The sequence below is a fragment of the Larus michahellis genome, chromosome 6 (assembly GCF_964199755.1).
Source record: "Larus michahellis chromosome 6, bLarMic1.1, whole genome shotgun sequence".
In the NCBI taxonomy this organism is placed as follows: Eukaryota; Metazoa; Chordata; class Aves; order Charadriiformes; family Laridae; genus Larus; species Larus michahellis.
Genome location: NC_133901.1, coordinates 27,921,943 through 27,936,296, shown reverse-complemented (window position 1 = coordinate 27,936,296; position 14,354 = coordinate 27,921,943). Strand labels below are relative to the sequence as shown.

The 14,354-nt window shown below is 43.4% G+C and overlaps 1 protein-coding gene across 1 annotated transcript in view; it reads left to right on the top strand.

The window, feature by feature from the left end:
- The first annotated feature begins 1,549 nt into the window (after positions 1-1,549).
- The window catches only part of LOC141745355 (IgGFc-binding protein-like), a 94,340-nt gene continuing 81,535 nt past the window's right edge, over positions 1,550-14,354 (top strand). Inside the window, exons 1-3 of the mRNA XM_074593033.1 lie at positions 1,550-1,622; positions 2,961-2,982; positions 13,146-13,223. Of these exons, the coding sequence (XP_074449134.1) occupies positions 1,550-1,622; positions 2,961-2,982; positions 13,146-13,223 (173 nt within the window). The remainder of the gene's footprint in view (positions 1,623-2,960; positions 2,983-13,145; positions 13,224-14,354) is intronic.

Below are 14,354 nucleotides of genomic sequence, written 5' to 3'. Positions count from 1 at the left end.
TTAGAGGAAATCCAAAGTGGGACAGGAGTCCTGAAAGTGCATCAGGAGTAACTACAGAGCAATGGCTAGCTGATGTATTCCAGAAAGCACCCCAGAGCTGAGAAATTGCCTCCTCTCACCCGAGAAAACTATGAGGAAATCCACAGGACTGCTTCCCAATCTATTTGCCAAGGAGGAATGCTACTGCTTACAAAGGACCTTGCAAGGTCCCCATGGTTTCATCCTAGACCACTTGTGACTAAGACAATAGTATGCATACATGTTTGATTAAAGATGATAGTCTTGCTTGTCTATCTCCATTATGAAACTAGATGTGCACAATGCCGTGTCCTAAATGTGGGCATTATGTTGTGTGACCAGATGTCACCACTCGTTCCTTCCTTCCACCACATACTTTTCAAGTCATCATACCCTGAAACAAGGGCATGTCAGGGAAAGTGTCTCAGACTTAGGACTGTCTTTGTCATAGTGCAGAGATGCTTTTAGACAGCTGTAACAAAAGGTCTGCTAAAACATCAGCTTCAACACCAGGAAATCCACTGGAACAGGTTTAGACACCTCAGCAACTTAGCTGTAAATTGTACTGTGTTTTTATTGCTTCTATTAGTTTAAGGTATGCCAGCTAAACCCTATGTATGCAGGAAATAAAAGGAGTTCCTCATCCACAGAGCTCTGAAGTGAAGTAGCTGAAGCAGGTGGATGAAACTAGACAGTGGCTGTGAGCCCAGTGTGACAGCAATTCAGTGCAGAGGTTTGTGTTTTCCACTGATGTATAGACAGCTACAATCTGACTTCAAACAGCGTCTTGAGCTGGGCAAAACCAACATCTTCATTTTGTGGGAAAGGGGAGATTTGAGGAAGCCTGTATAACATTATTCCAAGGTTTAAAGAAAGAGCCTACCTTTCTGCCGAAAACCAAACTGAATAAACTAGCTATCTATCTCTCAAGTTCCTTTGAATAATCAGGGCATGTAAACAACATGCTGCTAGAGGAGAAGAAAACGAAGACTTTAAGTATGCAGAGGAAAGACTCTAACAGCTGCTCATGGAAGAGTAAAACAGAGACACAGGAACTGTTTGCAAAATGTTATGGATAAAACTGCAATAAATCATGCCTTCAGCCAGGCCAGCCCAGGTATTTTATAAGCAAAAGTTATTGAGTCATTGACACCCATTGCCTGTGTAACAGGCAAGCAGAGATGGGCAGATGCAGGGGTGTTATGGAGACGGATAGATGGATGTCTGACCAACATTTTGGCTGTAATACACAGTGGCTGGTGACTATGGTACTGTCTGATCTGTGTATCCCTTTGTGTCTATGCTCTCCACAGGTAATTTAGCTCCTGACTCCTTGAGCTATCCTGTTCTTCCTTTCTCAGTTCTGCTCAGTTATTGTTAATAGACTGTGACATTTTAGTTTGCTTTGTTTTAAGTATATTTGCTCAATTTCCAGCAGGAAAGCTGTAATAGAAACTGTGCCTCGCAGCATGTTGGGGAGTTGACACTGATGACTGTGTATTAAAGCCAAAGTTTTCTGTCCAGCACCAGCATGATTTGCTGTAAAATCTGGGTAGCTGACACCAGTTCTCCCCATATAGCCCCCTACAATGAAGATGTCAGAGGTAAGTTAAATCTCATTTTCTTGCTGGCAGGTCTCTTTAATTACATCAGCTTGCCTTTTCTAACCAGCCTATATTGTGTTGGGGCATTCCATTGAAGTGTGGCTTCTTCAAGCAGATCTGTGTGAACCTGACAGAGTGAAGAATTTTCAAAGTTGTTTACCTGTCTGCTTGAGGGTCCCCCACGCCAGAAGAGAACACAGTCAGCAACTATTCACTCTCCAGTGAAAGCAGAGGGTGAAAAGATGCCTCCAAATTTAAAATACAATTTTATGTGTGCAAATCCTTGCAGATGCAAGAATTTGTACCTGCTCAGTTGCCAAAATTAAGGATGGGATGGAGCTGTAGCTATAATGATGAGGCAGACAATGACAACACAAGAGCAGCTGCCAATTATATTCATACCCAGGAGCCATCAGACATTCTGTAGTTCTATGTGAGGTAAGAGCACACATCCTCTGTCAACAGTCTGCTGAAATTTTTAGTCCATTTTGTATTATAGATGAATTTACAGTCTCTTGCATTACAAGTGATGCCATAAAATCACATCCTTTCTTCCATTCCATTTGCAGATGTGCACAGTCGCCTCCTGGACTGATTCATGGCAGTGTCTCTCTGCTTCTTGGCTGGGTCAGGTCCTCCTGCAATTTTCTTTCTCTGCCACATCCACTTACCCTGGCTGCAATCACTCCAGAAGTGACTGATGTCACTTGTGTCCAAATCAACTGAGGACAGGAGAGAAGCAGTAGACAGGAAAGGACAATGCTACCAGTGTTAGTACACTTATTTGTAATGATGGCTGTATTCTCATGGCTCATTTAGACAGAAGCAAATGAAAATAAATTTGCTAATAGCAATTAAGCCTATAGGCATAACAGAGAGCTTGCAAGACCTGATCCTGTTATCACTCTGAGAGATTTCAGATGCAATTTTCACTGAGTTCAATAGAATTTCTCTGGATTTAGCAAGGAAGATCAGTCCTTGCTTTCAGCATGCTGTTTAAAATATACATGAGAATTCTCCTCTCCACTGTGTCAGAACAAAAGCCATTCTCACAGCTCTAGCTGGAGAGGCTTTGGGGCAAAATGCATGTCAGTGTGTTACCTCAACTGACTGATTTCTCTGCTGCACAGATGAGCAAACTAGGAGTCATCAACTTCAGCTCATCACGGGAATCAGAGCACCTGTCCCCTTGCACTCTGTGCTCTGCATGACATGAAAGAAAAAGCAAGTAGATCAGTGTTTGTGAAGCAGAGCATCTAAGTGTAGTAGCACTGAAACAGTGTCTTGCAACACCCCTGGCCTGGCCTGGCCTGACCTGACCGGTCCCTGTTGACCCAGATTTGCACCTCTGCCGATTCAGGTAATGAGCATCAGTTCGGTGCTCCTATTCTCTCCAAACCAGCATCTCTCCTAAAAGCAGAGGTGGCTGGCTCTTAATAAGTGGTTAGGAAGTTTTATTACTTTAATGGGGTGAAAGAGAAACTGGAAGGAAGACAAGACTTCAGAGCATCATTTCCAGACTGCGTTTCAGCAAATCAAGCATTTAGCAGCCATACTGGTTCCCACACTCAACCCAGTACAGCTGCTGGTTTATATTCACTTGCTGCAAGGAAATCCCTTGGTTGTACAAGGGTCTGAGACTTTGCTTAGTGGGACAGCAGTGAATATGCAGCTTCACTCTTTAGCCATTTTTTTCTTCATAAAGCCAGATCAGTTCCCTATTCTGGTTCTTAGCATGGGCCTAAGAAACAGTTGCACTGATAAAACCAAGTGGGTAGGTGGAGAGAGATGTAGGGCATGGGAATTCCCTAAATCATTGCTCATTGCCTTTGCTACATCTTCAGAGCATGAAACCCTGCCCCATAATGAGATCTCAAAGGATGTAGCACAAGAGCTGTACCAAAAAAACCCAAAACAGAGGATCTCTGCCTCAGAGAGCTCTCACACAAGCATAGGTCTGTGAAGAAACACAGAAAAAAGGCAATATTGGTGAGCAAGACAGACAGACAGTCCTGCACCCACATTTACCCAGCATCACATTCCTGTTGGTGTTGCAGGAAAGGAGACTTTCAAAGAAGTGAAAATCACAATTTTTTTTTTTCGCTTCACGTGGAAGGCCTGTAGAAATCTCAGATTTGTATCATTCGTCACAGACTGATTGGCATCGTCTTAGTGGACCCTTCAACCTATCCAAACCTTTCTGTGTGAGCCTCAGGCCATCAGGGACATGGTAGGCATTGTCCTGCAGTCTCTCCATATTTGAGTCTGATTACCTTTGACCAAGCTGGATAACTCTGCAGACATTTTTCTAATCTCTTCTCAAAGCCAAACACTGAAAGCTACAGAGACAGAGCCAGGCTTTGGCCACAACCAGTGAAAAACCACACAAATACAGAGTGAAAGACCTAGGAAGTTTTCCGTAGTCTCAAAAGGCCAATATTTGCCTCGCCATATCTCTAACTGTCATGAAATGCTTCACTTCTATTGTAGAGCAGAGGTAAGTGTTGGGATTATGGGCAATAATGATGCATTTATTCACAGGTCTATCAACCATAAATAAAACATAACCTTTCCTTGTACTACAGACAACAAACTTCATAGCAAAACTTAGTTCCTGCTGCCAATAAATTCAGCCCAACAGTTTCCTGCTCCAAACAAATTGTGTATTTTGACATTTTGGAGACATGGCTGCAGTGTCACTAAAGTCAGCCAGCTAAAGCTTTCATAAAGCTCTGGTCCTTCAGCCAGATGCTGAAAGGAGGGTTTGGAAGACTAAGCAGAGACACTTGGAAAGTTTGTCCAGCAAAATTAAAATACATGTTATTTAGAAAGAGCCACCAATACACTTTGGAGCTGATCTAACACCCACTGGAGACCTCAAGGTAAATCCATTCATTGACTTCACTCTGCCATGGATGGGTTCTCATGAGGCAGAACCCAGGATGAAGTAACAGAGTGTTGTTATGATTTAGGGACCATAACAGAAGGGGATACATGGGGCTCCTGGCAAAGGACTGCAGGCAGGATGTAGATGAGACTGGAGTTTCTTGGAGAGGAAAATTGGTCTCTAACCAATAGCCTTGAACAAGGTATCAGCCATTTCCTATGGCCTCACGGCCAAGCAATTTCACAGGACTCTCCTCCTGCTCTGGGTCTTTGCTCTTGTTCTGGTAACAATGTAGTATATGACTTCAGGGACTGCTAGTGAGTGAGATTTTGAAAGGCAGTCTGCAAGGTGGTAAGTTGCAGAGTGAAAGTGGAGAAGCCATTCTTGATTCACTCCAGGTGGAACTGCTGGTAACCCAAAAGCAGAGTGTCTCCCTCTGGGCAACCCTGAACCATTTTATGAAGCCAAATCAAAGGAAGTTCATACTTGGATACCTACTTAAATCACCTAAATTTCAAGAGCTGCTGCTCCCATAAACAGCCACAGAGTAATGGATTTAAGAAGGTAAATGTCAGTACATCTTAGGTGAGCAGAAATGCCTAAGTTCAGAGACAGGCTATGGTGAAGCGTGAATTCAGCACAGAAGCGTTGATATTTCAGTCCCTCAACCATCAAGAAGGCTCCTGCTTCTCTTTCCAACTGACTAGGCATTGAGGTGAAATACTGGGCTCAAGTGTAGCTGTTATTCACAGCTATATCTTGTGTATCTTTGCATTCAGAAGCAATTTTATTCATCTGTCCAGAGAAAGAGTCCAGATAAATTTTAAAACTCTATGGGAAGATGCAGCCATGAAGCACACAGCAACAAGACCCCCAGCACAGCAGCCTGGGTGCTGGCCTAAGAAGATGGCAAATGGGGAGTTGAGTACTGGGGACTGTCTGGACAGGAGCGCCACTTTGTTCCCTGCACCAGGACCCACGTCAACCATGCTGCAATACTGGCTGTAGGGATTTAATTTTAGGAATTTCCCCCACAAGTCTGACCTAATGAGATATAGCAATGTCTGTGTGCTGCTTCTGCAGCTGCCTTGTCGTTAGAGGTGCTCATTTCCCAGGTGGGCATGTGATTTCTCATTTCCCTGGGTTAGAAAAACAATGTAATTATAGACTGAATTCAAACCTGCTCTGTTTTGGGGAAGGCATTGTCTGATAGGCATAATTTATAAATGGATATCACGTTGCCATTGCGTAGGCCGCACTATCAATTTCTCCTCTGTATGAATTTTTTGTTCAGCATTTGAAGAGTCCCTTCAATTTTTTTTTATACTTAAACCCAGAACGAATCAGTGCTAGCATGAACTTTGCAAAAAACGGTATCCCCAGTAGAAATGAAGAGAAAAGTGATCACCTAGCTTACTAACTTCTATCCAAGGAGACAGACTAGTTGCACTGGTGACCACAGGAGCAAAACTGTAATCTGTCAATAGATTTTCACTTTCATGCAATTTTTTTCCATTTAATTTTCATTTGCTTTTCAGTTTTTCATTTACTCACCTTGTACTTGACTGTGATTTTGCACAATGGATATCTCATATTTAAAACATAAACCCATGACTTTACTGTAAAACCATGCAGAACTCTCTTCTTTCTACAGCTCACCCATTAAAATTTCACAGATGGTAAATTCAAGCACCAGACTCATGCAGACCTGATCTACAAGCAAACTCTCTGGACTGGAAAGGCTCTGATTTTCACAGACACTTTACTCAGAAAGGCTTTGGCCTTGAAATACCCGTAGTTGAGAAATGGAAATTAGGTTGTAAGTTGCTGGTTGGAGAAATGCCAGCTCTGTTCTGCTTTGCTTCCATTTTGCTGGGCTAGAAGATCATTGACCCAGGGTCGCCTTGAATTTGGATCGAGAGCTCACTTCAGCACTACACTGTGGCCTGCTGCTCCTGTGAAAGGCTACTGTGTTTTAGGGATGCATAGTAGTCCAAACTTTAGGCAAGAAAGAAGAGTTGAAGAGTGGCCCCTCTTTGGGGACCACATCTCATTCAAGATGGCAGGGTGAAATCAACTCGCACTTCTCTCTCCAAATCCAGTTTATATCCCAGCCAAGCTTCTTTCCCTCCCTAGTCTCTCAGGGCAGCCTTCAACGCTTCTCCTACCTCCAGGAAGCAGAGTATGTCCTCTTCCCAGCAGCACCTCACGCTCCTGCCCCATATACGTGTGCAAGGATGTTCTGATTGCCTCCTTCATTAAGAAACAGTGAAAGTCTCCTCTCTGTGCCCTAGAACAAGTGAGTCCCTGCTGGCCTTACAGGCTGCCAAGATATTGAGTACCATCAGCCCTGCTGGCTCTGTGGGTGACAGAGTTCTGCAGACATCCCTTAAGGCCTTTCCTGCTGTCCCCTCTATGCTGATATGATATCTGGACTCCTCTAGCTCTAAGTGGATCATTTCCTCTCCCATTTGCCTCATCTCACAGAACCCTGGAGGTTGCTCACATTTATTTTAGGCTCTGGTGGAGCCGATTTCCTTGTTTCAGTTTGATTTACCTTCATTCCCAGACGATTATGTCTCTCCTTCTTAGGGAGGCCAGTTCTTGGATTAAATAAAACCAGCTTGTCTTACTGGTATTATATTTGTTATTAGCATTTTGCTTCTCATTCACTGTGATGCAGTAAACTGATAATTGACTGAAAGGGCACCCTAACTACACAGATATACATACATGTGGTGAGGACAGCTCGCTGCGCAGCTCAGCTCTGGATTGTAGGGTCCTACAGAGCTTGAGCTGGAGGGTGGATTTCAAGCATCAGCAAGGCCTTCTGCCCTCAAGCAGAGACCAGACAGTGCGGCCAATGGATGTTTGACCTGGCACACAAGGAGCACCTGGAAAGCCACTGAGGGTGGTTGCCCTGGCAGTGCAGTCTGATATTGAGACGCACTCCAAACAGAGTGCAATTCAAGGCCTCCTAGGTGAGAAAACCCTTTCTGTCTCCCACATAATCTGGTTACTTTGACAACCCAACATAGCAACTCATTTAGAGAATTTCCAGGCCACTCCCATAGCTCCACAGAAACCATAGGATTTCTCCTTTGGAGAGCTCAGCTTCTAGCCTTTTGTCCTAAAGGCCTGTCATTCCCTACATGGCACTGGAAGTCCTTTGCTGCTGGTAGCAATTGGGTAATGGGAACTGAGTACTGCTGCAAAACCTTGGAGAAGGGCATGGGCTTGTGAGGGTAGAACTGCCCAGGGGTAGGGAGTCAGCACTGACCAGCACAAGCTTCTCTCCCTGCCCTCCATGCATGGCCTGAGCCCTTTGGACAGAAGTTCACTGGATGTGGGCGCAAGGAATGGTGGATCAAATAGGAGACACAAATATGCTTCTAGGACTGTAATGGAGCCATTGAAGGGTGAACCTTCAATTCTTACTCCATTTGCACTGAAGTCAATGCAACTTGGACAGATACAGACATTACCCCTAGCCCTCTAAGATATATCCCTAGGATCTGTGAACAGGGCTGAAAAGGACACTACAAGGCTTATTTACAGGTCGGGGGTAACACAGTTTGCTCCCATGGGTGGAAGGCACAGCTCACACCCTGCAGACAGAAATACTGAGCAGAATATTATTCCATCCAGCTGTAATGGAAAGAAGGAGACCTGTTCCCTCCCCTTTCCCTTGCTTCAGGACAGGGATTATGGTGCCTAAGGAACCATGAAGGAGAAACTCTTTTGACAGTATTTCTAGTGTTCTCTGCAGCTTGTTCTTGCCGCTGACAAGTGTAAATCATGTTTCAGTGTAAATCTGGACCCAGTACATCGGTCACGTCTGGGTGGCAATGTTGGCTACGCTGTTTGTAAATCCGCTGAGAATAATGTATTTGTGCTGTGGGATGACATTCCATAATGAGATTGTGATATTCCATAGCCCAAGACTTGCTATTTGTGACAAAGACAGATTTCAGGAACAGCAAGGCTGCTGGGAGACCTGCTGGACTTAGGGGACATTCATAAGCTGAGGATTCTTCTAACCCATTCAGCCATAACTCAGATACAGGGGAGACAGTTTCTAGTGCTTTTTAGACCAATCACTAAACACCATTAGCTACATATCTGGCCATATATTTCTATTCAAAACACCACACAGCGCAAAATAACTAAATGTAGCAAAGCACAGTCAAGAACTACATATATTTACAAGCCAGCCTATCGTATTGATCCAACTACACTTAATATAGCAAGCATAATACTAAAAAAAATTCATTCCCATGTCTAGAATAACTCCATCTATTCTCCCCAGAGATTTAGAAAATTAATCCTTTGTATAATGAAAATATCCTTTTTTCTCTGCTCCCAGTTGTAGTTTATTTATGGAAAGCTTAAAAAAATTCTTCATCCTTATTTGCAGAAATAAATACACATATGCCACATCCTTCCCTTCTGTGCTGTGAGCAGAAGTTGTATATGTGTGTATTTATGCATATGTACAAATCTGCATGTAAATTCATGCTGCTCTAACCCTCTTAGCTAGTAAAACAATTTACACCTAAGTTGTTTCCTCTGTCTCATTGGGAATGAATCAGTCTGGACTTAGTAAAGTAGGTGAATTAATACATTTTTCTCATTTTATAAAAGCGGTCTCAGAAATGCTGTCTTGTTCAAAACCAGACAGTAAAAGGAAAATTGTTAAAACACAGCCTCTGTATAGAGCCCATCAGAAGTGGGAACTCAGCCTAAGCCTCTTGAGTCTTAGTCTTGTTTCTCTGGCACTGAGGCTTGCCGTCTTGTCTTTATTTAAATGCACCGTCCTTTTATATGACTATTTTATCCCAGTAGACTTTTTGTTTTCACTTACATCAACTTATGTACAAATATGGAAAACAGTTTCATGTAAGTTAATAAAAGAAAAGCCAGGGTATAACACAAACTCCAAATCCCTATCCATGCACAGCCCAGGGCCAGGGAGGTGCACGGAGTGATGGCTAGGTTACCGGAAGCTGAAGGCCTTCTTACTCGGCTGAACTGGAAGTTAAGTTAAAATCTGTATGAAGCTGGTGCTGCCTGCTCTACCAGGGAGTTGTACTCAGTGACTCAGGACATGCTCCCAGCCCTAATTTCCCACAACTGGATCACAGACATCCCATTTTATAGATAGGTAAAAATATGAAAAAGCAAAGTGAAGCAATCTGTCTGTGGTGGTACAACATGTCTGTGACAATCAGAACAGGTCCTAGTGTGTCTCAAGCCCGTCCTATCCGTCCTTGCAGGTGAAACTTCTTGTACTCCACCTATGCTGGGTACTGTATGTTCATATGTATAAGTAAATGTATTTCTGTCATTTATTTGCTCTGCTGCCCACCTCCACATGTGTCCTAGCATAACAGCTGACCAGGGCTGCAGATAGGTAAGAGAGATGCTTATACATGAATCAGTACACCTTAGAAATCTGCCACCTCCCAGTACTGTCCTACAGATGCGGACATCAAGGGCCAAATCCTGCACTGGGAGGAGTGGACAGGGTTTCCCTGACATCAGCAGTGTTGTGTCTCCTGAGCCACAGTGCATGCTTGGCTCACTCTCTATGGCCTCAATCAGGCAAAGGGCTTGTAAAGTGGTGTAAAAGAAGCATTGATGGGGTTTAACATAAAAGGTAGAATCAGGCCACTAAAGCTGACCATTTAAATCCAGCAGGTCACTGATTCTTTTGTGTTGATCTGAACTGGCATAATCAAAACCTGGCTGGGTTCCACTTGCAGCCTCTCCATCACACTTTACTTACCATCTGAATTTCCCTGCATTCACAGAACACTCCCACCCCCTCCTGCCCTGCTCTCTGAAGGAACAGTTATTTTGAATAATAAGATCCCTTTTTAACAACATTGTCTCAGAAATCCCAAATGCCAGAGACTGCTGCACATCAGCATGTACAATCTCAGTCATCCACATACACGCAGAGATCAGAGATTTTTCTCATCTCTGATATGTCAATGCTGTTTACAAATTAATACTTACATATATTTCTGCCCTTTAAAAAAATGTAGCGTAGCGTGACTGCAGTGACAGCCCCGCGTAACTGCAGAAGTTGTATTCCAGAGATACTACTGCCAAGGGGTGAGCTTGCCTGTAAACAAGAGGCTTGTACAGCCCATGGGCACAGTTTCAAGCCAGTGTTTTCATGACAAGTCCCTTAGGTTTTGCGAAGCAGGCAGTGGAAGGGCTTTTTTGTGTGTTTTGTGACCCATACTTCAGGTTTATTGCTACTAAAGGACAGAAACCTCCCCTTGCATAACTAATCTTCAGCAAAATGTCATGGCCACTGCCACTAAAAACACTAATACCAAACTTATTGCTGGAGTCAAAAAATGCCATTCCAGTGGTATCCCCATTTCTACCATGCCTGTCCAGACATTTACTTGGAGCTGGTTTCTGCTGCCTCAGGGGAGGCAATGCAGGCAATGCAGTTGTGCTGGCATACATTAAGTGACAGAGAACCTGCAGTGACGTTGGTTCTTCTGAACATTTGGCCTCAGTCAGTGTTTTGCAAAAGAGAAAAAAACTGGGGAAAAATCGTAGAAAATAATCCTGGAAGACAATCTCCAAAAACCTTAGATATTGCTGAGGACCTCATGGAATACTTTGTGTACCTATTTTGCAGCCAGGCCTTCTGATTTCTATATCTGATCAATGCAGCAGTCTGAAAACTTAGTAGCAGGTATCTTTGAAAACTGAACGTTTCTCCTCTATGAATGGTCACCACAAATCATGCAATGTTTGGAGAAGTGTCTGCGCTATTTTTATTTATTTATTTGTTTTAAATCAGATTTCACTAGACTCTACCCCACAGGTACAGCTTCATGTGTTCTGATCTCCGTGCTGATAGCTCAGCACGGGCTGCAGAAGCTGGCCCAGTTGGAGACAGTGGGAACAGTGGGAAGGGAAGCCAGACGGCTAGCCAGACTGCCACAGAAGGCAATTTGGGATGATGAGATAAGTAAATTGTCTGGATGCTTCTATAATATGATCAGTGGCAAAACAGAACTGACAAATGCACTGCTACGGTAGTAACAGTAGTAACTTGGTTGTGATAACTGCATACGGATGTCTCAAAACTAGTTTCCCATACTGTTTGCAGTACCAGGAACACAGTATTTTATCAGTGACATATATTCCTCTTAGATTTCTGAAGTTTTCTCCACAGCTTGTGGAGAAGAACTTGGGCACTTGGGGTGCTTGTCTTTAATGATATCTCCCTCTCCAGAGGAATGTCGTGTGGCAAGAAGCACTGAACGATTTGGCTGGCCCTAAAGCAGGGCAGCACAGAATAGGCAGTCCTGAGACTTTTAAAAGACTCCTGCCAACCACCGTGGGAACTGCGCCTGCTTGCATCAACACTTCATTCACCCTGAAAAAAAAGCCTACTGATGGTCTGGATTTTTCTTAGTACAACTTTCTTGACTTCAGTGGCGTTTCCCTTGCAGTGAACTTGTCCTGACACACTCACATTGTGCAGTCAAGCAGAGCAGCAGAGGCTCTGGCTGGCAGGCCATAATCAAATCCCACTTCAAGTAGCCTAGCCAGCCTCCTGCCTGGGGTTTGGAGCACGAAGAGAGGCAGCACGCCAAAACTATGTCCTGCAGAACTGTAGTCATCCCTATTATTTAGTTATACTGATCCTGACAAATGTATTTTGAATCTTTAATTTCTACTGTTTGGGGCTACCTTGCCAGTGTTCAAGGCTCAGGTTGGCTTCTGATTAAACAGCCAGATCACCATCCATGCAGCTCAACATTCCATCTCCTGCAGTGTTTGCTGCGGTCACAACCAGCACCAGGACTGCTGTGAGGGAGTTTGTGCTGGCTCCTCTCCAGGTGCCATTTGCACCAGTGGCTTTGGGAGGCACTAGTGCTCTGCTCTGCGTGACAAAACTATGCTCCTGGTCATGAGTGTGGCAGCTCCTGCCTTACTAACACGAGAAGGACAAGTAGGGTCTGTTCCAGTTTTTGTCAAGCAGATGCTGAGTAAGAGATGTAAAGTCATTTACTTGTCTAGAAAATTTCAGCATAAGGAAGAAAAATGAAAATAAGCCCTTCTGGGATGAGCACACTTATTTCCCAGAGCAGTGACTAGAATCATTAGCCATTTGTACCTCAAATTCCTGTAGGATATTGCTAGGAAGAAATAAATGGATACTGCATAATGTTATGCCTTGTGACAGCAGATTCTGTGTAGAAACTGTTGGGAACAGGCAGGCACGAATCTACTGTAAACCTGCTATGCATTTCCCTGTTTCTTGTACAATACTGGAAACCGCCTTACTGTGATTTGTTAGAGCTGAGGAATAAGACCACTTCCCTTCACTTTCCTGCAGAAATTCCTTTCAGATTTCCCATGAATAAGGTTCTTCCTTTCCCTTTCCTTTGAAGAGTTGTGACCAGCTCTTTCCTTTCTCTATTGCCAAAGTACAAAATGCTGGACTTCACTTGTGGACTTTTGTTGGAAAAAAGGAATATTTTTCACCAGAAGATAAGCACCTCCCATACACTGAAGATACTTGTGGGAGCTTTTACCTTCCTCTGCCAAGGAAAAAGCCCTCCCCCTGTTGCTTCTCCTTTACCCCTCCCAATTAGTACCTTAAGGCAGAAATTAACAACAAAGTACTATGGCGTTCTCTTAGCCCAGCTCATGCACAAGTTAGAGGAAGTCGCGTGAGTTTTGTCTTTGACGAAAGAGTGATTCCTTGTCTTCTGTTTCCTAACAGACACAGCCTCGGAGACTGTTTATCTCAATGGTTGCCTAGTTGCTGTGATTGCAGAGGGACTGGATTTGGTCACTTTGGGGCCACCTCCAGGTCTGTGTTTCTTTTTCTATTGCTCAGAAATAATGAGATTTTGGAAACTGAGACTAGACTTCCCTAACTGTAGCAGTGGGTGTCTAAAACCTACTCCTGAATTCTTCACAGCATTCTACAAATACTCTACCTCGCATGAACCACAAGTCTTGACTGAGACACCATTCAATCTGCTCTGTTATGTCTGATTTGCATTCAGCTTTTCTGTGCTCTGTTTGTTTCTCATGAATGCATCTGAGTAGCCTGTGTACCTCAGGGTGGTATACTGGAAGCTGCATCTTGGTGCCTGTGATTTACAAAAAGCCAGTAAAATACTTTTTGATCGCTGGGCTGAGCTCAGATGTGTTTTGTTCTAATAAAAGTCCTTAATTTTTTGTGCATTTTCATTTTTTATTATTTAAAATTAAATTCAGCTGTGGTTGAATAGACTGGTCTTATAGCTGGTAGAAATGTCACCCTTATTGCAGGTACAAAGATGATGCTATATAGTAGCTTAGTAATACCTCTATGCTTCTAGATAAATGAAATTGTGATTTACAGTTTGTAAAGCTTGAAAGTTCTCAACGTAACAAGCTAACTGTGAAATGTTAAGAGGTAAGGGCCAGTGAAGGAGGCAAGAAGCAGAAAGCTTGCTTCACTGAGTCTGTGTACCCTGTTTCTAGCCATTGGTCTGACCCTGGCATTTCCAGATAGGTCCCAAACAATCACAAGCCACATCAAAGACAAGTCCCTTTTACAGTATAAATGCTGTACTGTATCAGGAAATAGTAATGATAACACCTCAGACAAAGCAGGTGTTATTTAATTATGGGACTGTGGTACTAAGAACTGATCAGACAAGTAAAATAATGAATCTGGAAATGTGTGGAGGAACTAAGAACTGATTAGACTAGTAGGATCACAAATCTGGAAATGTATGAAGGCAGAAGTAATCTTTACAGGTGGGGTCTTAGCCTGAATGGAAACTTGCAGGTCTCTGGGCAGACAC